Source organism: Podarcis filfolensis (genome assembly GCF_964270895.1).
Source record: "Podarcis filfolensis genome assembly, chromosome: 1".
Taxonomy (NCBI): Eukaryota; Metazoa; Chordata; class Lepidosauria; order Squamata; family Lacertidae; genus Podarcis; species Podarcis filfolensis.
In genome coordinates, this window is record NC_139604.1 from 113,966,579 (window position 1) to 113,989,746 (window position 23,168).

At 44.7% G+C, this 23,168-nt stretch overlaps 1 protein-coding gene and 1 long non-coding RNA gene across 4 annotated transcripts in view; both read left to right on the forward strand.

Annotated features, from left to right (window-relative positions):
* Positions 1-395: 395 nt before the first annotated feature.
* LOC310766508 lies at positions 396-10,082 on the forward strand. 2 transcript variants are annotated; one of them, XR_014550210.1, is made up of 4 exons: positions 396-816; positions 4,082-4,193; positions 9,505-9,584; positions 9,694-10,082. It is a non-coding gene; the product is annotated as an uncharacterized lncRNA (long non-coding RNA). The 2 variants fall into 2 exon arrangements; XR_014550211.1 differs by lacking the exon at positions 396-816 and adding an exon at positions 844-946.
* A 4,220-nt stretch (positions 10,083-14,302) lies between these two features.
* Positions 14,303-23,168, forward strand: part of SLC24A4 (solute carrier family 24 member 4) — a 113,412-nt gene continuing 104,546 nt past the window's right edge. Inside the window, exons 1-2 of one of the 2 annotated variants that reach the window (XM_083614802.1) lie at positions 14,303-15,534; positions 22,083-22,193. In XM_083614802.1, coding sequence (XP_083470928.1) covers positions 15,378-15,534; positions 22,083-22,193 — 268 coding nt within the window. In that variant the 5' untranslated portion in view covers positions 14,303-15,377. The remainder of the gene's footprint in view (positions 15,535-22,082; positions 22,194-23,168) is intronic. The other variant, XM_083614803.1, reaches the window with a different exon arrangement.

A 23,168-nucleotide genomic window follows, 5' to 3' on the forward strand; every position in this document is an offset into this window, starting at 1 on the left:
ATGCAAAATTAGCCAGGCAAAGGGCAGCTATTTGACCCCCTCAGCCATCCTGTTTGATGCTTTTATTTAAGATGACACAGGAGTGTGGCATTACTTCTGTGTCCAGCTGGTGCCTGACTTGGACAGGCCAGCCTGAATGCGGTTGTTGTTTGAATGCTGGAAGGTAGCTTATTGCTGATACTTTGCAATAAGTGAGACGGGTGTCAGCATCCATGAAAGCTGAGCTTAAAATACATTTGGCACACTTGCAAAAGAGCCGCATGCCAAAGCTGCACACTTAGAGCGTGCAGGTAGAAAACGCTTCTACTCAATATTATTCTGTTGCAGTAATTGTCCTCCTTATATCCCCAGATGAAGGCCTAACAGGGCCTTAGCTCTCATATTTTTTTGAGGCTCTTTGTTTCCAAGCTCAGCGGTCACTGGGTGACTTTGAGCTAATCTCTCTTTTTCTCTCTCTTAGACTTAGGGCTTCTGTTTGTCCCACCGCTTCCGCCTGGGAAAACCTGATCTTTAGAGCAGAACTGGAACAAATGACTATCATTTCCAGGGATGAACAGAGGGTTTGTCGCTGAAGAGTGGGTTTTCCAGGGGAAAGCAGTGGGCCAAAACTGCTCAGATCCATGCCTAGAAAGTGGGGGACAAGTGAAAACCACTCAAGCCCATGCTGTCTAAGCACAGGACAAGTGGAAATGGGGACAAGCCCTTATTTCCTTACAGGCAGGGCTTTTGTTTTCAGCCGGAACTCGCCGGAACTCAGTTCTGCTACCTCTCAGGTAGGTGCCATTGCCTTATAAGAGAACGAGGGAGGTGCTCATGGTGAGTTCAGATAACACTGCTTACAGGGTTGCTGTTGCTGTGAGGACAGGGAGGAAGGGAAAGCCATGTATGTGTGCCACCATGAGTACCTCAGACGAATTACGATACATAATTCCACCTTCGAAGCCAGGTTGGGTTGCTTTTCTTTACGTTTACAGAAACTGGTGTAGCGAATTATTCATTTTTGGAGATCTGCTTTTTGATTTGAATTTTTTTTTCTTAATTTTAGATAATTTGATGACATCTATATTGAAGCAGAAGTCTTTTTGGGCATATTTATTAATTATTTATACTTAGTCATAAAAATCATCATCATCATCAGTTGTTAACATGCCACCTAGACCCTTTCTTCCTCAGGGTCATCATAACGTTAACTTGGGCCTACCTTAATGTTTTTCAGGGAGCCCCTGTTTGTGAACCCTCTTTGGTGAAACTGAGTGTGCGTCTCATAACTTTTATTTCTCCCTGTAATTTTAGACAGGGTTAATGTAGGACATCCTTTGACCTGGAGAGCTTTCTGCCTTTCCCTCTAATCCCTTATTTGCTGGAGTTAGTAAAAGTTACTTTTTAGTGAGCCAGGGCACTCTGCATATGCTCAAGACACCCACTTCTACATTATTACTTCACATTTCATTAGACTGATCCTCGGCAGTGAAAACTGGTGCAATCTGTGGCTAATAGCCAGAGCTTTTAGTCTGGGCTGGTTTGCTCACGATTTTCTTTGAGTGCCACTACATTCTCATCAAATGAACTGATCTCACTTATCTTCTCAGAGGGAGTTCCCTGGCTCAAAGGTTTATGGCAGCTGTTTGCTAGCAAGTGCAGAGTTTTCTTCCTAAAGATAAGTTGCTGCTGTAAATCTTAGACATGGCAATTGGATGAGGGAGAATTCATTGACTTTTGAACCTGAGAAGTTCATGGGACAAAAGTCTCATGTTCTCTCCTCTGTCCAACGAAAGGAAAGAACCACTTCAGTGAAGCTGAGCAGTGAGAATTGTCATCTGGGCAGCACGGGACCTCTATACACACTGCCAAGGCTTGTGTAAGATTATAGCCAGTCTTTAAAAAAATAATAATAATGCAAAACTGTATTGTAACATTAAAATAACTGGCCAGTAAGAAATATAAAGGAACAAAAAATATAAAAATATAAAGGAACAAAAACAGGAAAAAGGAAAAAAAACTATACAAAAGACAACAACTTGGTCCACAGCTGTTTACCACATAAAATAAAGTACATTCTCAAGAGACTACCCAATAAACTAGATGTTACAACATGAACTGACCAGATATAAAGAGAGTACAAAACAAATGTTATGAATACCAAATAATGCCATATTTCATCGGGACTTGCAATCCCTGTGATTGACTTCTCATATAAATAGCAAATGGCTGCCAAACAAAGGGAAAATCCATAGATTTAGCTATACCCCAAGATACCCTTAATTTTTGAGTCAATTTTTCAGAAATTGCTTTATTAAACCAAATATTTAAAGAAAAACCTAATGAATCCTTCTAGCCCTGTGATATGGTCAACTGAGCAGCTATTAACAGAAAAATTGTAAGTGGTTCACATATTAAACCTATATTAGACCCATCAAAAATGGAAAAAGATGCAATTATATCCAGTATTTATTGAGCATTTCTTCTGATTTGTTTAAGGACACATATACGGCAGTGAGCATTCATCCAGATTTGCTTTTGGTGTGTTCATGTCTTCCTGTTGGTCATTCGTTCATCCCACTTTTTTTATATTTTTGTCTTGCGTCTGTTTCATTACACCCACACCCACACGCACCCACCCACCCACCCAAACAGCAATAATGTGGTATAGCATTGTGGAAGCAGCACAAAGGACACAAAAGTGAAATAAACCTGCAACAATGCACTACTATTATGTCGAGAACATATTGCGGAATACACCTGCAATAAAATACCATTCTGGATGAGACCCTAAAGGCTGGTATATCAGGTCCTCCCTTAAAGAGGGCATGTATTGCGTGAAACCTGGCAAACCAACACCCTGTGTTGTGGGTGGGTACAATTGGTCAGCTACAACACCCGATTGGTAGGTCCCTTGTAGCTGGGTGCAATCTGGCCAATGGGATGCAGTCCAAACAGTTCGAGGGACCTATTTATGCCCATGCATGTGACCTGGAGCTTCCTCTTTCGGCGTGTGCATTTGGAACATCTGCACATGTCTCCCTACTTTTAGGGCTTTGCGCTTGACCTTGCTATGCCGTCGTGTGTCGTCCGTCGTTGGGACATGGGCACGGCAAGAATTTCCCCCACTTGGCTGATTGGCTGTTGCCATTTGGGTTTCGCCTGCCGCGGAGCAAATCGTCACAACTTGTAAGGTTGCAGATAGGCTCTTGTTCAGGTGATAGGGATGGGAGAACGCTCTCGCCATCCCTATGTGAAATGTATCCCGTTAAAGGAATCTAGGGACTCAATGGTTTGGTCAACCCCTGAGAGGGGGTTGTGCCCGTGTCTGAGTTCAGGGGGACATTTGGGTGGAGTTAGCCCATTCCCGGCTTTCTGCTTATTCAGGTGTTCACTCTTGGCTGACCTATGCTGGAATCCTGGGTCAGCGCTACCTGCATGGCAGGGAGCTAGTCAAACCAGAGCCTATGCAACCAGTCACTTTCTGTAATCAATAAAGTTGTGGCCTAAATTCTGCCAAAAACCAAACCAAAATTTTGAGTCATGTGTGGATTTATTTAGGGGGGAGGTTTCAGGGTCTCAACACGCAAGTGACAGAATCAGCCTTTGCAAAATACCGACAGTCTGCAGGCACCCTAAGAGAGCAACCATGCTTAGTCCTCATGCTTAGTAGCACATGCATAGCCAGTTCCCACAACCCACGCCTAGAGATCAGTGTGAGCAGGTCAGAAGATGTCGCCTCTATGCAGACTTGAATTCTTCAATGTGGGGAAACCTTAATTTTTTTGTATCCAGTTGTAACCTGTTCAGAGGGGGCAGAGCTCTGTGCTCATCTCAGCTATGTCTGCCTGCCGGGTTGGGATGCCAGGTCCTGTATAAATCTTATCTGGTATGTAGACACATTCACTGACTTGCACTTTGATCACTGACTGCTGATTAATCATGTGGTTTTGAAGTATGAATTATTTTTGCGCCTGGAAGATTAGTATAATTCCAGCTTTAACTGCACTATTGTAGTCATATGATCTGAACTGAGATTACTTCTTATGGTTAGTGGGTTTCCTTTGTTCAGTTGACTCACAAAACATCATTTCCCTTTCAGTTAATCTCCAAAGGGTCGTGCATCCCCAGCAGGTTCTTAAAGCTGCACAACGTTGCATTTAAAGCCAAGAGAAACTTCTCAGTCGAGAAGGAGACCAGAAAGTTGCCTGCCTGTGAGTAACCACATGCTTAGTTAGGTCTGATCCTTGTGATTTCCATGAGACCTGACAGCATTAATGATAATCCCTCACATGTTGGGTGAAAGGAAGTGGCTTCTAACAATACTGTACATTAATTCTTTCCCCGTTGTGGCTTTTGAAATTAGGGAATGTGCTTCTGCACCATTCATTTGCAGAAGCACAAGATCATACCAACGTCTTCCCATCCAATACACTCTGCTGCTCCATGCAAACCTGCCGTAGCCTGACCAGAAGTAGTAGTTGAGATTATTTTTAATAAGACCAACCTAGTGAAATACAGCATTCTCTTTCTTTTTATAATCACTTACAAGAATACGATTCCTAATTTTTTTGGGGGGGGGGAGAGGTCTGTTTCCCACAGTAGAGCTTTATGATGAGACTTGCCCCTGTCACTTGACATGTTTCCCAATTCATACAGCACAGAGCTACCTGATACCTTTTCTTTCTGTGGCTACTGTTGCACCCTTTTCTCTGTTAGTGATTCAGCATAGGGAGCGATATAGCAAGGATATGGAACCTTTTTGGCTCCGTGGGCTAGATCCTTATTTGGACATGTGGGTGGGGCCAGCCAACTATCAGTCACATGGTGTTAGTATGACTTCACATGATTGACAGGTGAGTGGCTCCACCTAACTCTCAAAATCCCTTGTGCGTGGTGTACGCAAAGGGCTTTTTGCCCCTGAACTCCCGTTTGAGTCTTAAAACAGGAGCATGGGATTTGTCTTAAAATCCTTTGCAAACATGCGCTTTGAAGTATTTCTCTTTTAAACAGGCAGGGGGTGGGTTAAAGAAAAAGCATGGATGTGCTTCAAAGAGTGCTTTTGCAAAGGGCTTTAAATCTTGCTACCTTAGCCATGCAATCCTGTTCCCTCCTAGGAAAAGGGCATACAACGAAGGCAGGATCAGCTGATGGGCAGGTGCAAGCAGTTTGGTGGAAATGGCCTCACAGGTCAAATTAGACCCCCTTGCTGGCCAAGAATGGTTCCTCATTCCTGCTCTACAGGCATAGGCATGGGTGTTGCAGCTGCCCAGCATGGTCAGAGTATTGGATCACCACACCTGTTTGTGATTTTTTTTGGGGGGGGCAGGGTTTGCAGGGCAGGATATTTATGGACTTGGTCTTCTGATTGTGGTTGTAAAATAAATGAGAATTCCATAGCATTTGATTGGTCATTAAATGTCATGGTAAATCTCCTGTAAACAGCACACAATTGGTTTCAAGGTATGCTTAGATCTAAAAGATAAAAGATCGTTTGAACTGTTCCAGGCTTTTGTTTTTAGTCCACAAGAACACACTGCTTTTGTAGATAACTTGGGAGCATCTGAGGGCATCTAAACAATTATCTGTGCAGAGGAAATAACCCAAACAGCAACATTTCAGTTAAAGTTCCGCTTCTGTCCTGTAAACTTTTCCCTTTTCTTTGCTTTTGCTTCAGTGAAAAGCATAGGGATCTCCAGAGTATTTTGAATAAACGTTCAGTGAAATACCACTCAATAGTTGGGCTCTTTGTTACCCTTTGCATGTCCTATCAGTTCTGCCTCTGAGGGCATAATCTACCAAGAACACTTCCTCCTCTGGAGGCCTCACTGTGCTTCCATTCATTTCATATGATGAAGCGTCTCAGCCCCAGCTGACAAAAAGCCAAGGCGAGTTAAGTAGACATGCAAGGAGAGGGTAAGCAATACCCACTTACTTAATTAAAACAGGCCAGAGACTAATAAGGGCACAGTAAAGTCAACATGTGGTAGGAGCCACATCCTGAAAGCACTTAGGAGCTAAATTCTAAGTGCAGAAAGTCTGCAGGAACTTGCGCTACCCCAGCAGAGAAGTTTGAGGGGCTGCAGAAAACTAGGCTAAAAACTCCAGTTTTGGAAAAGCGGTGAAAAGAATAGTCTACTATGCATATGGCTCCACACAACACAGATCTAGCTAGTGGGAGAGTCAGCTTAGTTTTCGAAAAGGTAGGGCTATAGAAAGTGTCTTCCCTCCCAGTGGCATAGCGTGGGGGGTGCAGGGGGGGCGGGCCGCACCGGGCGCAACATCTGGGGTTAGGGCAAATCCATGGGTTAGAGGGCGCAAATCCACGGGTTAGGGGGCGCAAATCCACGGGTTAGGGGGCGCAAATTACTTGCCTTGCCCCGGGTGCTGACAACCCACGCTACGCCACTGTTCCCTCCCCACAAAAGGATCTGTATTCCTAGCAAGAATCAAAGCAATCTATACTGAACAATCTGCAAATATATTAGTAAGTAATGATCTCTCAGATGAATGTTTAACAAGAAAAGGAACTAGGCAAGGCTGCCCTTTATCCCCGTAGTTGTTTATTTTGACCTTGGAAGTAATGTTACAGAATATAAGAGCACCTCTCCAAACCAGTGCCAGATTACCAAAGAGGCAGAGTAGTCACTGGCCTGTGGGCCCCATGCCTTTTAGGGACCCCACGACAACAGATCAAAATAATATTGATTTGATCCCGAAAGAAAATTACAATAAAGCTTTCTTAGTTCAATGTTCTCCCACTAGAGCATGTGCACGAGAAACCTCCAGATACGAAGTTTTCAAAAATGTATTAGGAGATAGTTTGTGGGGGTGGCCCCCCAAAATTTTGACTGCCTAGGGGCCTCCACAGGTTTTAATCTGGCACTGCTCCAAACTGAGTGAATGAGCAGTAAAATGGCAAATGCAGTTCAATGTAAATAAGGGTGACGTGATACATGTCTTGGCATAAAATCTTAATTTCACATATACACTGGTGGTAACTGACCAGGAATGAGACCTTGGGGTTGTAGTACACAGGTGGATGAAGATGTTGACCCAGTGTGCAGCAGCTGATTATTGATCTGAATGCAGCCATATGACTAAACCCTTTGCTTGCTCTGCTTCACAAAATGAACTTTGTCCATAAGGAAACTGTTAAGGAGATATGAATTTTTAATCTGGATTTGTAAATGTTTCTATGAATGTTGTACACTGGCTTTATAGAAAGGTTACTCGGTTTGTCTCTACACCTCAGTATTGACAGTTTTATGGCTGGACAAATGTTCCAACGTGGTCAAACATTGGCACTTGAAGTGAGGAGTAACTACAGGAGTTAGGAGTGATTTGTGAGAGGCTTACACACATCGTTGTCGGATTGTAGCTCAGTTAATTTATTAGCTTGTGCACTAAAACAAATCGCTCATCTTCTCATATGAACAGGATGGTGTTAGTGAACTTCGTTAGAAAGCTGTTCAGCTATGTCTTACAATCCCTATTCTCATTGTGATCCATACAGTCAGTCATAAGGAATTTCTCGGTAACAGCATGTGATCGAATGAGCTTATGTGTGTGTGTTCTATTGGTACAAACGGAAGCTATATTTGGGGACTCAGCTACAAGCAGCAGCACATCACAGATCCAGGTGGAGGCTCTGTAAATTAATGCTTCTCAGATGTAAGCAGAGCAGAACTTACTGCAAAAAACCCCAAACAATTTGCATTGTTGGATGTGGCCAAGAGGTTGTGGCTTGAGGAGAAAAGGGAGGCCCACTGATTCCCAGTGTGCAGGAAGAACTCCCAGAAATCTGGAGCCAGCCCAGATCCTAGAGTTTCAATTAAAGAAATATTGTTATTCCATAGGGAATCCTAGCAAGTGTCTGTGTGGGGGGAAATTCTGGGAAAGCTGAATTTCATTTTTTTTAACTTTTGACTTGTACTTCAAAGAAAGTTAAAGTTAACTCTTTTTTATCTAGCAAAAATGGAAAGTTGATGACCGGAAAATCCAGCTAGTTAAAGTTAAAAGCTGGCCAATTCTTTAACTTTTGAGCTAGTTAATTAGATAGCAAATTTCCAATAACTGGTGCTGAGGAAGAGCATAAAGTTCTTTGGATAGAAACGTCAGATTTTGCAGATAAATCCACCCGCATATGTAATGACTTGGATGCCATATTGTCATAGCTGTCAACTTTTCCTTTTTCTTGTGAGGAATCCTATTCAGAATAAGGGAATTTCCCTTTAAAAAAGGGAAACGTTGACAGCTATGCATATTGTTCGCAGAATCAGTGATGGATGCAGCCAGGAGACTGTCTAGTTTAGATAGTTTTGGATACCTTTAGTGCTACTTAAAGGATGTGGAAAAGGTACTTGAGGCTTTGAGGACTACCACCTGTGTACTAGACTCTTTGCCTATCCTGGCTATCAGAATCTGCTAGGACCAGGATTACTCAGAAATTATCAGTATTGCTTTGAGAAAAGGAATTATTCCTGCTGCACTGAAAAGGTAGTGGGTGAAATTTTGCATCCCCTTGGCTCAGTGCCCTGTGTGGGATAACCTCCCACGCTGCTCTAAATCCAGCACTGTTATCCATGTCACAAGTCTTCCTTGCTGCTGAACGAGGAATGGGCACTCCAGGATAATTAAGAACATTCCAAAGTGTTGTACAATGCATTCATTTTAGAATGAATTATAGTTGAACCAAATGGGTCCCAGTCATTTTATTTTTTCATTCATTTTGAATGCCTACCAGAATACTGGAATACTGTGTCCAATTCTGGGCATAGCAATTTAAGAAGGATGTCGACAAGTTGGAATGTGTGCACAGGAGGGAGACCAGGATGATAAAGGGTCTGGAAACCAAACCTTATGAGGAACGGTTGAAGGAACTGAGTATGTTTAGCCTGGAAAAGAGGAGACTGAGAGGAGATATGATAGCCATCTTCAGATATCTTAAGGGCTGTCACGTGGAAGAGGGAGCATGCTTGTTTTTCTCCTGCTCTGGAGGGTGGGACTCAAACCAATGGCTTCAAGTTATAAGAAAGGTGATTCTGACTAAACATTTGGGGGGGGGAAATTCTGACAGTAAGAGCTGTTTGGCAGTGGAACAGACTCCCACAGACTCCCTGCTTTGGAGGTTTTTAAGCAGAGGGTGGATGGCCATCTGTCATGGATGCTTTAGCTGAGATTCCTGCATTGCAGGGGTTTGGACTAGATGACCCTTGGGGTCCCTTCCAACTCTATGATTCTATTCCTTTACATAGTCTGATTCAAACTCTGAATTACCTGGCATGCCCCTCCCAGTCTCAGAATCTGGCTCATCCTCTTCTTAAGAGAAGTCTTTGTGAATTGAATGCTAGTGGTTTTAATGAAGTGAGTGTGTGTGTGTGTGTGTGTGCGCGCGCGCATGCGCTTTGGTTCCTACAGGATAAAGAACGCTTGAAAAACTGAAACAGAATATAACCACACATGCTCTGCAAATATTTGGGGATATTAGTAAATAGCATAACCAACTTGTTCCATTGTTTTCAGTGGGTCTACTCCAACCATGGCTAAGTCTGGATCCAGTCCCAGGTCACAACCTATTTTGAAAACAGGGTCAACTGAAATAGGTAATTTGCAGCATTATAGTTACAGCACTTCAACTATGACAAACTAACGCTACTCACTCTGAGAGCTGTTTCGGAGTCCTCCCATTCTGATTCCCTCCCATCCGCTTAGTTTCTCCCACAGGTGACTGCCAGCAAATTGCAAGGAGGGTGGGGAATTGTGCTTCGTGATGTCAGCAGCTTTAGTCACACTGCAGAGACAGTATGTGCCAGATGGAAACTACTGACTTGTTCTCCTGCTTCTGCATCCCTCAAAAACAAAAGCCACACAGCAAGGCATTGCTTCATTCAAATTCTGCACCCCATTGGAGACTGGCATGATGACGACGCAGCATGGCAAGAACCCGAAGCCCGAAGTGCAGGTTGCGCAAGAGGAAAGCTGGCAATTCCCCTGCCTTGCAGTTGATGTTCCTGCTCAACTGAGCTTTTGCTGAAACACCCTCTCATGTTAACATATTTAAAAAACCTGTAATAGTTTGTAGATGTTTGAGAGCCAAATTGTTTCATTTGGTGACGAAATAAATAAATAAATAAATAAATAAATAATAATAATAATAATAATAATAATAATAATAATAATAATAATAATTTATTAATTACACCACGCCCATCTGGCTGGGTTTCCCCAGCCACTCTGGGCGGCTTCCAACAAAACACTAAAATACAATAACCTATTAAACATTAAAAACTTCCCTAAATAGAGCTGCCTTCAGATGTCTTCTAAAAGTTTGCCTTCAGATGTCTTCTAAAACACTGGTATCACTTCTCAGCCTTTGGGCTAAGATCAAGTGTGTGTGTGTGTGTGTGTGCAACAATGCAGGTTTCACATTTACATTTACAAATCCAGATTAAAAATTCATATCCCCATACAGTTTCCTTATGGACAAAAGGACTCTGATGCAAACATGAAGTTCTCATTCATATGGGAACTTCTCATGCAATTCTGTGTTGGGACTGGGTCTGCACACACAAACTCATTGCACCTTCAGAATTGTGAGTTTGATTGAAAATGTGCACATTTTAAAAGCAGAGCCATGGGCATTACTGCATTTTTAAAAAATAGAAGTTCAAATTTAGCACCAAAAACATCAGTATATAATGCACTCTTTGCTAACTCCTTGATTCAGTAATTCAGGGTTCCATCATGGTTCTTTTGATTCCCATGGAAGAAAAGAGAGGAACAAAGTAATTGAAATAAAAAAACCTATTGTCCTATTGTTGAACCTTGTAAGGTCTGGGAGATTTTTCAGCTGAAGAGCAGGGTGAAATGCTTCCAAGAAGCAAATACTGGGCATGGTTTTGTCCCTGGCAAGAGTGTATACTTTTGAGTTTACCTAGAGTTTTAAATGTTGAAGGAGCAAATTAAGGACCTTGGGAGATGCTGGCTATCAGCAACAAAAGGTGGCAAATGTAAACCACCCTGTGATCTTCAAATAAAGGGTGGTATCATCATCGTCATCCAAGCCAAAAGAGCCAGAAATTGAATTGGTTGTCATCACAATAATTTGTAGTGCTGTTGAAGGGAGAATTGAGGCAAAATCAAGGACTTTCCAGGACTGAGAAGGAACAAAGGCACAGAATCACAGTCTTGGAAAATAGATTCAAATCTGGAACTTCTGAGAAAATCATGCAGACTTGTTAAGTATGTTTCTCTATATTCTCCGCATATAGTTCTATGCATATACCTAGAACTTTTTAGTAGATTAGAAAGTTCTCTCTCCTTTACAAAAAAAAAAAAAAACACAAAAAAAACAACAGCTCCCACAAAATTGTATTTCTTTTTGTGCCTATTGTTTCCAGACACCTGCACAGGGATTGTAAAAAAGAAAGAAATATCTCCCAACTGTTGTTGCACGCAAAACAATAAAAAAGGAGCTTGCTCTGGAACTACCTTTAGAAAGAAGGTATCTTTGGGTAGAAAGGGGGAGCTAACATTTGACAGAAGAAAACATGCCCTGTTTCAAGTTAATTGAACAAGGGGATCATAATAGGAAGGGTAAGCAAACTAAGGCCTGGGTGCCGGATCCGGCCCAATTGCCTTCTAAATCTGGCCTGCAGATGGTCTGGGAATCAACATGTTTTTACATGAGTAGAACGTGTGCTTTTATTTAAAATGCATCTGTGGATTGTGGGGCCTGCCTGGTGTTTTTACATGAGTAGAATGTGTGCTTTTATTTAAAATGCATCTCTGGGTTATTTGTGGGGCATAGGAATTCGTTCATTCCCCCCCCATATATTCCCCCCCCCAAGGCCTGAGGGACAGTGGACTGGCCCCCCGCTGAAAAAGTTTGCTGACCCCTGATAATAGTATGCTAGCAAGCTTTGTATGAGGCATTTTTTGTGGAGCAAAGTTACCTGAAATGACAAAGGATGGAAATAATATTAATCACCATGCACTTCTACAATGTAGAAAGCCGACTTTCGCGCTCATAAGTCTTACATTTACTATATGAACACATGATAGATCACTCCTTGAATTTGTTAATTTCAGCACTCAGATCCTGCTTCCTGCCATATTTACGGTGGCTAGTAATTATAGGATTTTAAAATATTAAGCTATCCATAATTTAAAACAGTTCATACAAGCAAAGCTGCCAATTCCAGTTTCCAAGAAAAAGAGGGAGCAGTGCTGTGCCAGGCAAATGAGTGTACTTGGCAGGTGAGTCTAAGAACGAGGTACAGCTTGAACACACACAATCAGTCAGTACACACAGTTCAGAAACAAGTGCTATTAAACAGATACAGCTGGAGCTTTGAAGGATTTGGTGAAGTTGCCAGATGTCACTTTTATGACCTGGCTTAGGTCTTGTCCTCCTCCTCCTATCATGATTGTCTCTGGAATAGAGTCGTGTTAGGGTTCAATTGGAGGGAAATCAGGCAATTTATGAATAAGGTGACTATGTTCTAGTTTTTAGAGGACAGTCATCTATTTGAACAGCTGTCTGGCCCATTTTAAAGATAAATTACCATAAGAAGGGAGAGCAGTGGCTGTGAAGTTGCCCATCAACAGCACTTAGACAGCAGACTTTATTAGATACCCATTATGGTGAGATGTAAAAGTAAAGGGTAAAGGGACCCCTGACCATTAGGTCCAGTTGTGGCCGACTCTGGGGTTGCGGCACTCATCTCGCTTTATTGGCCGAGGGAGCCGGCCAATCCCCGTTGCGGGGATTCGAACCGCCGACCTTCTGTTCGGCAAGTCCAAGGCTCTGTGGTTTAACCCACAGCACCACCCGCGTCCCCATGGTGAGATGTATTTCTATTCAAAAGTAGATCCATGACTTTTTTTCAGGGGGGAACTCACCAGACCTCATTCCCGGCACCTCTTGTGTAGGTGCCATTGCCATTCTTAGAGAAAGAGGGGGGCGTCCATGATGAGTTCCGGCACCTCTTTTTCGTCGGTGGTTCGAATCCCCGTGACGGGGTGAGCTCCTGTTGCTCAGTCCCTGCTCCTGCCAACCTAGCAGTTCGAAAGCACGTCAAAGCGCAAGTAGATAAATAGGTACCGCTCCGGCGGGAAGGTAAACGGCGTTTATGTGTGCTGCTCTGCTTCGCCAGAAGCGGCTTAGTCATGCTGGCCACATGACCCGGAAGTTGCACTGGCTCCCTCGGCCAGTAAAGCTAGATTAGCGCCGCAACCCCAGAGTCGTCCGCAACTGGACCTAATGGTCAGGGGTCCCTTTACCTTTACCTAAGTATCACATTAATGGACTGAGGCTGAAATACAAACATATAGTTTGCATTACAGTTGTACCTCGGGTTAAGAACTTAATTTGTTCCAGAGGTCCGTTCTTAACCTGAAACTCTTCTTAACCTGATGTACCACTTTAGTTAATGGGGCCTCCCGCTGCCGCCGCACAATTTCTGTTCTTGTCCTGAAGTAAAGTTCTTAACGCAAGGTACTATTTCTGGGTTAGCGGAGTCTGTAACCTGAAGCATCTGTAACCTGAAGCGTCTGTAACCAGAGGTACCACTGGACTTTGGTGAATTTTGTAGCCTTTTAAATTTTTTTTGCAGTGATTAAGCAAACCTTCTGAGGAACCATACTGCAGATGCCCCAGGGTGGTATTCAGCTGCCTTTTACTCAAAGCAAACCCACTGAAATGAACATGATGAAGTAAGGGTAAGGCCCATTCATTTCCACAGGTCTACTTGGAGTAAACTTCATTTTTCATTAAGAAATGTTGGAGGGTATGCAGAGACCCAACTTTTGCGTTCAACGAAAGGCAGTTTGAAAGAGCCCACAGGAGCCAGTGTTTCTGATTTCTTCTTCAAATTATGTTTAAATGTCTGAAATAAACATTTTCACCCAAATTGGCAGCTTCATACAGTCCCCAGTCCACCTCAACCTTTCCATCATGTCGTCATTTCGAAAAGGCGGGATTCATCCATGGGCATAGCCAGGATTTTTGTTAGCGGGGATAGGACTTTTGTCAGTGGGCAGAATCGTCTTGACTGGTCAGTTAGTGAAGTATTTCTATTGTTTTACTTGATCTGAGGGGGCAGCTGCTCCCCTCCTTAGCTACGCCCATGGCTTCATCGCTGAGGGAATTCATTCCACCTTGAGGGAAGGGGAAAGGCGAGGGGGGGGGGAAGCAACTTGGGTGTGATCTTGAGTGTGACAGGGCTGGGCTCAGCGGCGCAAGCACATGCTCTTGCACGCTTCATCCCCGAACCCACAGCACTTGCCAAGCGCTAAATAGAGAAGAGATAATTCCTGCGCCATTTAGGGGAAAAGATTAATTTGGTCAGTTAATCCCCTCCTGCTCCTCCTTCTCTCCCCCCGCCCACCGCGAAGAACCGAGCGCGGGAAAATGCACAAACAGTTCTGCAGGTGACCGTCAGCGCGAGGCGCAGAGGGGACCCTGTGGTGCCCGGAGAGGAGGCGCATGCGCGTTGGTTGCGCGGACGAGTGAGTGTGTGTATGTGGGGGGTGACTTTGCGCGGGTTGAGGGAAGCGCTGAGGTGCTTCTGAGGGAGAGAAAGTTGCCCGCGAGCGGGATAAGGAGGAGGACCAGGAGGCGTTGCAAGCCAGCCGGCCAGCCAGCCAGCGCAGGAACTTGCCCCTTGCTGGTGGCTCCTCGCCCGGAGAAAAAGGCAGGGGGAGGAGAGCGCGTGGCTGGTGCGCCCGGGAGCCCAACAACTCCGAGCCGCCAGAGGGATGTGGAGCCTCATGAGGAGGAGGCGGAGGAGAGTCGCCGCTGCCGCCGCCGCCGCCGCTGATGCTTCGCAAGCCGCTGGCGAGGGAAGAAAGGGGGCTCTCAAACTTTCCAGCGGGATGCTGCGCGGAGCTGCGCTGCTGCGGTCCTGATCGCTCTCTGTCCTGAAGCGGCGCTTGCCTGGGGTTTTTCAAGGGCACTTTCGGCTCCCGCCACCGCTGTGGAGGGAAGCTGCTGGATGCTGCTGCTGCTGCTGCAACTGCTTCTCCATCGCCGGCGGTGATTTCTTGCCTGGATCTTTTAATATTTTTTTTGCCTCCGGCGCCAGGCCTGCCGTGGGGCGACGACGGGCTCCTGAGCCTGAGCAGAGCTCGCGAAGCCACCCCGAACTCCCCACCTGCAAGCTGCCGAGGAGGCTTTGCCTTGCTGCGCACCGGCCCGCTCCCCCCCGCTCCCCGTCCTGTGACTCCCTGTTGATGCGCACCCGGCTCTTGGCCGTGGGGATGGAGCCCTCCGCGGGGACCCCCCGCAAGTGAGCCCCGCTCGCGAAGGCGCGGAGGGGTGGGGGGAGAAGGAGGCTGCCTCCTCTTGACCCGCAGGGCCTCCCCATCCTGTGCAGCGAGCCCCCGGGGTCGCCATGGGGCTGGAAGTGCAGCCGAGCGGCCCGCCGAAGGCGCCCCTCTTCAAGCTGAGGAAAGTTCGCAAGAGGCGGGAGATGCTCCTGCAGCAGGTCGGCTTCATCTGCGCGATCCTATTCTTCGTCTGGGGCATGTCCACCCTGCTGTCTAAGCTAGGTAGGTGGCTGGCCAGAGGGGATGGGTTGGGAAGGGTGGGTGGGTGGGTGACCCCTAGGGGCCAGGGTCCCTTCCTTTCCCCCAATGAAATATTTGAGAGGGGCGGGCACCCCAAAGTTGATGGTCGTTGCCATTCAAATTGTGTCCATGCATCACATCATGTGGTCAATTATGCGGGGAGGGGTTTACCTCCCCCCCCCCAGTATTTTATTCAAGTTAGCACCCCTGGTGGGTGGGTGGCTAGAGGCTGAGCTGGCAGAAACAGAAGGTAGCAGCTGCCTGTGTCCTTTATCTCCCCCGCCCAGTATCTGGCCAGGATGCTTTCCCTGCCAGCGCAACAGCTGTTGCGGAACCGGGCATGCATGCACACCTGGGCGATCCTGTGTACCCCCAGACATTTCCCAAGAGTCCTGGGAATTGTAGATTGACCTTCATACCACCACACTTCCCGGGATTCTTAGGGGCTTTCAATGTACTCTGTGTATGCAGTGGGATCAAAGCAAAGGGCCATGTTTCCTACAGGAGCAACAAGCTGGATTCACCTGGGAAGCCCGCAAGTGAGATGTGGAGGCAACTGGTAATAGTCAAAAGCAAAAGTGCCTCTGGAAGCTGGTGGTTCTGTACAGCCGATCTAACTAGGGTCATTCTCAGCGTTATCTTCAGTGAATTTGCCATCTCCCCCTGCTCTAAAGCCGTTGAAGCTAATGGATGTCACTAGTACATCTTGTGGCAATGAGTTCCACAAGTGAATTACACTATTGTGTGAAGAAGTGCTCTCCCCCCCTTTTGTCCTGAATCTTCTGCCAGTAGGAATAGTGAAGTGTCAGGCAGTTCTCAGGTCCTGCTTGCGGTGAAATCCTATGCTATGCTTACTCAGAAGATACGATGAGATTTACTCCTGAGCAAGTGTGTTTAGGATTGCATCCTTTGTCACCCATGGGATAATGCTTCATGCTTATAGGTTCATAAGGGTGAGATTACTCCTGAATATTTGAGGAAACGGTTAAGGATTGGCTACCAGCAATACAAGGCGGATTTGTGTACATTTTTTTCATAGAGGAACAAACTTCCATCTAGGAGAAAACAACTGCATATCCGTATAAACTCATGTACACTCAGTTTTGCAACAGTCCTGTGACTTGTGCATTCAAACTGATTCCATACCTGTGAATTCCAGAGTCAGATCTGGAGATGATGAGTAGATGGAACATTTCTGAAACAGAACATTATATTTCCCTGGGACGTGGGATCCCATTATAGGAGTGATTTTTTCATGACTACTAAATATAATGTGCGAATGACTGTGGCTAAGTATTAGTTCGGAAATGTAGGAAGAACAGAACAAACCTGATGAGGAAGAGATCCCATATAGCAGTGCACAATGTCTCAGCAATAGTAACCTGATGACTTTGTGTCCCATTTATTATACGTTGCATAAAAGCTACAGCCCCAACTGACAACTTTCAGTAGAGAAAGAGAAAGAGAGAATTTGCTGGAAAATGCTGCCGCCGATCTAATGTGCTTCATTCCTGCCTTGCAAGCTGAGTTGGTGCAAAAAACCCCCGCTGAAATATTTTCTGTTTGCCTGCTGTGCTGCTTGCTGTAGGCTTAGAACAGTAATTCCAAAATGGGCAGATTAGAACAAGGGTTGCCAGATCAACATGGGGATGGAGTGGAGGTGGGGGAAGGAACCAAGGAATTTTGCTCTCTGTTCTGTAGAGTTTGACAAAGCAGGGTCAAATCAGAAAGCAGGTGTTCCCGAACTACAGAAATACAATAGGCTCTTAAATAAATGGACATCTCACCACCTTTGCTGTAGCACTACTTCCTCCCCTTCCCCCACCAATGGGACTCCTGTTCCTTTAATGAGAGAGGCAGTTTGGCAGGTGCGGTGGCTCCTCCCTTTGTTGCCAGAAAAGCAGGCTGTTCCAAACATTAGTCTGCCAGGGCCCAGGTAGTTATTAAAGGAATGACCTGTGAGGCCATGTGTTGGCAGGCCTCCTTAGCTTAGCCGCGGCTGTGCTACTTATCCTGATGCTAACAGCAGGTGCTGGGGAAGTAGAGCATCAAAAGCCACACCAGGAAGTAGACGTGCGCGGCCATTGGGAAAGACAAATATTCCTTCTGTGGCTTCCCCTGTTAAAAGCTGGCACAGCTTCGCGGCCAAGGATGGGGCATCATATACACTCTTAGCTGGAGTAACTGAAGTTAGTAGGACTTAATTTCAAGTGAACATGCATAGGATTGTGCTACGTCAGGGTGAGCTCTAAACCAGAAAGTCCCCGAATCAAACGAAAAGGCAACTTCTGGATTTTGGGTCCTCTCCCGGGCCATAGATCATTACTGGGTCACCTTAACAAGCAAAGGGCAGAGGGTGCTCAAACAGAAGGCAAACCCAACAGCCCTCTGGCAGGTGACACGTGCAAGTGACCCCACTCATTATGGAGGATGCAGAATGACGGCTATGTCGTTCCAACAGTGGTTGGAGGCAGCATGCCTGTGAATACGAGTTGCTGGGAATCGCAAGGTAGAAGAACACTGTTGCACGTATCTCCTGTTGCAGGCTTCCCATAGGCATCTGTTTGCCTGCTTTGGGAACAGAGAGTTGGAGTAGAGGCGCCTTTTGCCTGATCCATCAGGGCTCCTCTTACGTTCAAGCAAGCGAAGCCAATATACCAAATTCTGCTTTGAAAAAAACCACCTTTCAGTTCTCAGTAGCGTAACCGAAAGGCAACATGCACAGTGAAAATTAAGATTAAGGGTAACATAAAGATGTCCTTGTCTGAAGATTTTGTCCAGCTTTCTCAGACCTCTTCTCTGCAGATCCCTTCCTACCTTTTGCCAGCTTTAGTTCCCTGCAATCTGCCCTGCCTTGTTGCCTTAAGGAGTTAGCCATAGGTTCAAATTTTACCTCTGCCACAAACTCTCAAGATACTTAGAAAGCTGCCTGACAAAATAAAGACTTGTTTGTCATTGTGGTGCAGTATTGCCTACGTTGATGAGTAGTGGCTCCCCCAGGGCATCAGGCAGAGGTTTTTCATGTCGCATTGCCATCTGATCCTCTTAGCTGGAGATGCCAGGGACTGAACTTGGGGACTGCTTGCAGAATAGGTGCTCTACTTGTTGACCTATGGTCCCTTGCCTTAGGTCCTTCCATTATTCTTTCAAGCCTATTATTATTATTAATAATATGGATGTGTGTACATGATAACACTGATCAACCTTACAAGGTTGTTGCAAGGCTTACTGAGATATGTGCATAAAGCATTTTGGACACCAAAATATGCTATTTGAATGTAATGTATTATTAGTACTTCATATATAAGTATTCCTGCACTATGCCATCCCTAGGAATACAAGGCAGAGACAGGTATCAGTAGGATAAGTATCCAGTTTTTGTAGCTATTTGATCAAAACACTTTGCTAAAACCCCATCTGGCCATGCCCGTAAACTTTAAGTGTGGACTGTAAATAATTCCAGAAATTGTTTGGCTTTTGTTAGTCTCCAGACAAAGGGAATTTCAGTAGCAAGGTACACAACTTCTCCACTCACGTGGCAATCACTATGGACTTCCCTATGCATTCTCTTGCTGTTCTACGGTACTTTGGAGAACATATGGTTTTGTTAAGAGGGCACTGTTGAGTGGCTTTAGACATTTTCTGATGGGACAACAAGGAGGAGGTTGGTTAAATGCCTAAAGCTGCACCCCTAACCCCATTTACCTGGGAGTAGCTCAGTTGGGTAAAACGTGAGACTCTTAATCCCAGGGTTGTGGGTTTGAGCCTCACATTGAGTGAAAGAAAGCATTGCAGGAGGTTGGACTTAGATGAGCCTCGTAGTTCCTTCCAACTCTGCAAATCTGTGATTTGACTTGCTTCTAAGTAGGCAGGGTCAAAACAATGGAAAGAAGTTAGAATCAGTCTTCAGTTAATCTTGAATAATAATGAGTCACAAGCGGTTTTACTTACAATTAAGCAGTATATAATTTTTTTAATAAATAAATAAAGTGGAACCGGAAAACAAAATGTTGCATTTTGCCTTTGGTCTCTTACAGGAGTGCTCCTATTCAGTTTTCCAGCAACCAGCCATGCTTTCTTCCAGAATATATAAACTGGGAGAGGCTCAAGTTGGCCACTCAGAGATTTCTGTTTGCATCCAGCTAACTCTTAACATTCTGTGGCTTCTGCTGAACACTGAGCATGCTCTGTCTACATTGGGCTTGGTTTTTTGGGGGTATTTCGCTCCCCTCCTTTAAAAAAAAAAGTGTACTTGTGCAAATGTTAAGATACCTGAAGGAAGGCGATAGCTCCTTCTTCTTTCACAGTGGCTTTGTTTTTGTCCAAGTCTAGTTGGCGGGGTGGGCTCTGAGCAACTGAATACCAGGCATGAAAATACTTTAATGAACGAGGAGGAGCGGAAGGAGCATTCTGTTCTATTGTAATAATATGAGAACTTGAATAAACTATAGGGTTGTTTTTTTTAAAGAGAGTATTAGAGGGAGGGAGCACAGATGCTGGTGTTTGTATTCCTCCCCCTCCCTTTCAGGAAGAAAGCAAACCTGCAAATTCTGCACTAGCAAAAACTTCTGAATAAAGGGCAACCTCATGCAAACACAGGGGGAGTGCTGGTTTAGAGCCTTTAACTCTATGGTCTGTTGGAGCATTTCATATTTTATTGGGTCCACAGTTTCCTTATCGGAAAGAAGGTCACTTGAACGATACGTTTAATCGTGAATCTTCCTTCTGTACCAGTCGTAATGTAATAAACCTTTTCCCCCTGAGAATCTGCAAGCCCCCAGAAGGACGATGATACAAAAACATATCTAGTACCTAAGGACCAAGCCCATATTGTTGCTGAAGAAAGAGAGAATGAAGGCAGATGTAATATTTTAACAGTGGAAGAGGTGGTTTGATGGGGCTGTCATGGCATTAATAGCAAATGCATTTTTCTAGGCTGTTATAAAAAGGGGGGGGACAAAGTTCTTCATGTTTGGTTTTTCGGGTACAGTTTGAATGAGGGAAGCTGAGACTTTTTGGGTAGTGCAGTGTTGGAAGAATGTATTTTTTCACACAGTACGTAGTTAAACTACGGAATTGGCTTCTTGCAGGAGACAGTGATGGCCACCAATTTGGATGGCTTTGGAAGAAGGTTGGAAAAATTCATGAAGGGTTAGGCGACCAGTGGCTACTAGCTGTGATGGATAATATGTTTTTCATCCACTGTTGGAGGCAGTACTGAATGCTTTTGAGTACCAGTTGCTGGTTGGCCACTGTGAGAACAGGAAGCTGGGCTAGAGGGGCCAATCTTGCTAATGTATACATTTATAAGAAAAGTGGCAAGTCTAAATTCATGCGGCTGGCCAAGAAAACTGCTTCGAGACCACTGTTGTCAGTTGTGCCATTTGCCAAGGGGCATATTTCCAAGTCGATTTTCTCTTTCAGTTCATTTATTTACTCTTTCAATCTGATATTACTTGCAACGCAGACTTCTTTTTTATTCACTGTCAGACATTTGCAGTTATCTAAGATTGGAGCACCAAGTGATCATGATAAGGTTATTGCAGGTAATCTACTCTGGGACAACTTATATGGTGCATTTAGTTCAAGAATGATAAACTTTAAATCTTATCTGGTATATGAACCCTATCCACTTTGCAGTCTGCAAACAATTGGTAACTCCGCGTCTTCCAATGAACCCTTCTCTTTCCTGATCGAATAATTGTTGAAAAGGGATTTCCACACAGTGCTTATTGTGTAAAATGACCTGTGTTTGAACTGCCTTTCCTGGTTGGAACTGAAAATCCATTTTCTCTCCGTTCATATGTGTTTTGGTGTGTAGAACTTCCACAGGCCACCATTCATGGAGGACAAGGCTATCCACGCCTTGATGGTTTCACCTGATTCAGAGGCAATATGCCTCTGAATACCAGTTGCTGGGGAACACAAATGGGGAGAGTGGTGTTGCATGCACATACTCTTTGCAGGCTTCCCATAGCTAGGCCACTGTGAAAAGAGAATGGACCACGTACGCCTTTCGTTTGGTCTTGCAGAGCTCTTAATGCTTGTTCTGTGTGGCTTGGCTTGCTTTTAGTGGGATTGCTGATTGCTGGCCTCAGTTTCATGTCCCCTGATTTGAACATTAGATATATATAATGTTAGGTTTTTCAGACTTGCATTATAATCAGGATTATTACAGATTTCCTCAGCCAGAGTTCAGTACTCATACCATTATACCAAAATGGCTCTTTTCCCTTAGCACAGCTTGTTCTCCGGTATGCATCAACCCTTATATAATGTGTTGTTTACCAACAGAAGATACCAAGCTTTGCTTTAGTCACAGAGAACCTTTATCTTAACGCAGCCAGTGGATGTTGCTGGACTACAACTCCCATCTTCCCTGAACATTGACCATTTTGTCTGAAAGCTGATGGGAGTCCAGATTGGGGAAGGCTGATCTAGTGAAAATTTAGATGTATAGATATCTAGGGGCAGCATTTTTATTTTTATTTTTGCCGGTGCAAATATACTGTGTTTGTCTTTTTATGCAGGACAAGAATCAACTATAGTCGACAGAAATATCCTGTCAGAGTTATGGAGGAATAGAAGATTGATGGCATCAAATAATGAGTCACATGAAGAAATGAACTGCACAAAGCCAGGTAAGAAATGGGGAGCTTAAAAGTATATTTCAGTTCTGCTGTGCAAAAACTGCAGTGGTTTGCCAGATCTGAAGACTGTGCCATGTCAGAAGGTTTTCATGAGCCCAAAAGTTGTTGAGAGACACAACTGACACAAGAATGTAAGGCTGTGCCTAAGCAGGCAGGAAGGTAATTTTCCCATCACACAAACAGTGCTCAAGTCCTCATTCACAGTGGTTTTCCTGTAGATACTTATACCTTGTGAATGCATAAGTTATTATTTGTGCCTGGATGTTGAGACAACAAAGTGCATTGCAGTAAAAATTATTATTATATGTGACTTTGAAAAGTTACCTATCTTCTTCTGGTTTGGTGATGCCTTGATCTGTGTTATAAACGACTATATTTAGCGTAGCCCAGTTTTACTGGTATATACATAATGTTTGGGACGCGGGTGGCATTGTGGGTTAAACCATAGAGTCTAAGACTTGCCGATCAGAAGGTCGGCGGTTCCAATCCCTGCAACGGGGTGAGCTCCCGTTGCTTGGTCCCTGCTTCTGCCAACCTAGCAGTTCAAAAGCACGTCAAAGTGCAAGTAGATAAATAGGTACCACTCCAGGGGGAAGGTAAACAGCATTTCCGTGCGCTGCTCTGGTTCGCCAGAAGTGGCTTAGTCATGCTGGCCACATGACTCCCATGGCCAATAAAGCGAGATGAGCACTGCAACCCCAGAGTCAGCCACGACTGGACCTTTACCTTTACATAATGTTTACAGAGAAAGAGGGAAAAACCAAAACATCGCTTTTATCACTAGCAGAGCTGGTCAGCAGATACTGACCAGCCACATCTACACCATACATTCAAAGCACTCTTTAACAGGCATAGTTTCCCCCAAAGAATCCTGGAAACTGTAGTATGCTAGAAGCACTGACCTCACGGATCTATAGTTCCCCGTACCTTTAAGAAGCTGCAGTTCCCAGGACTCTCCATGATTGT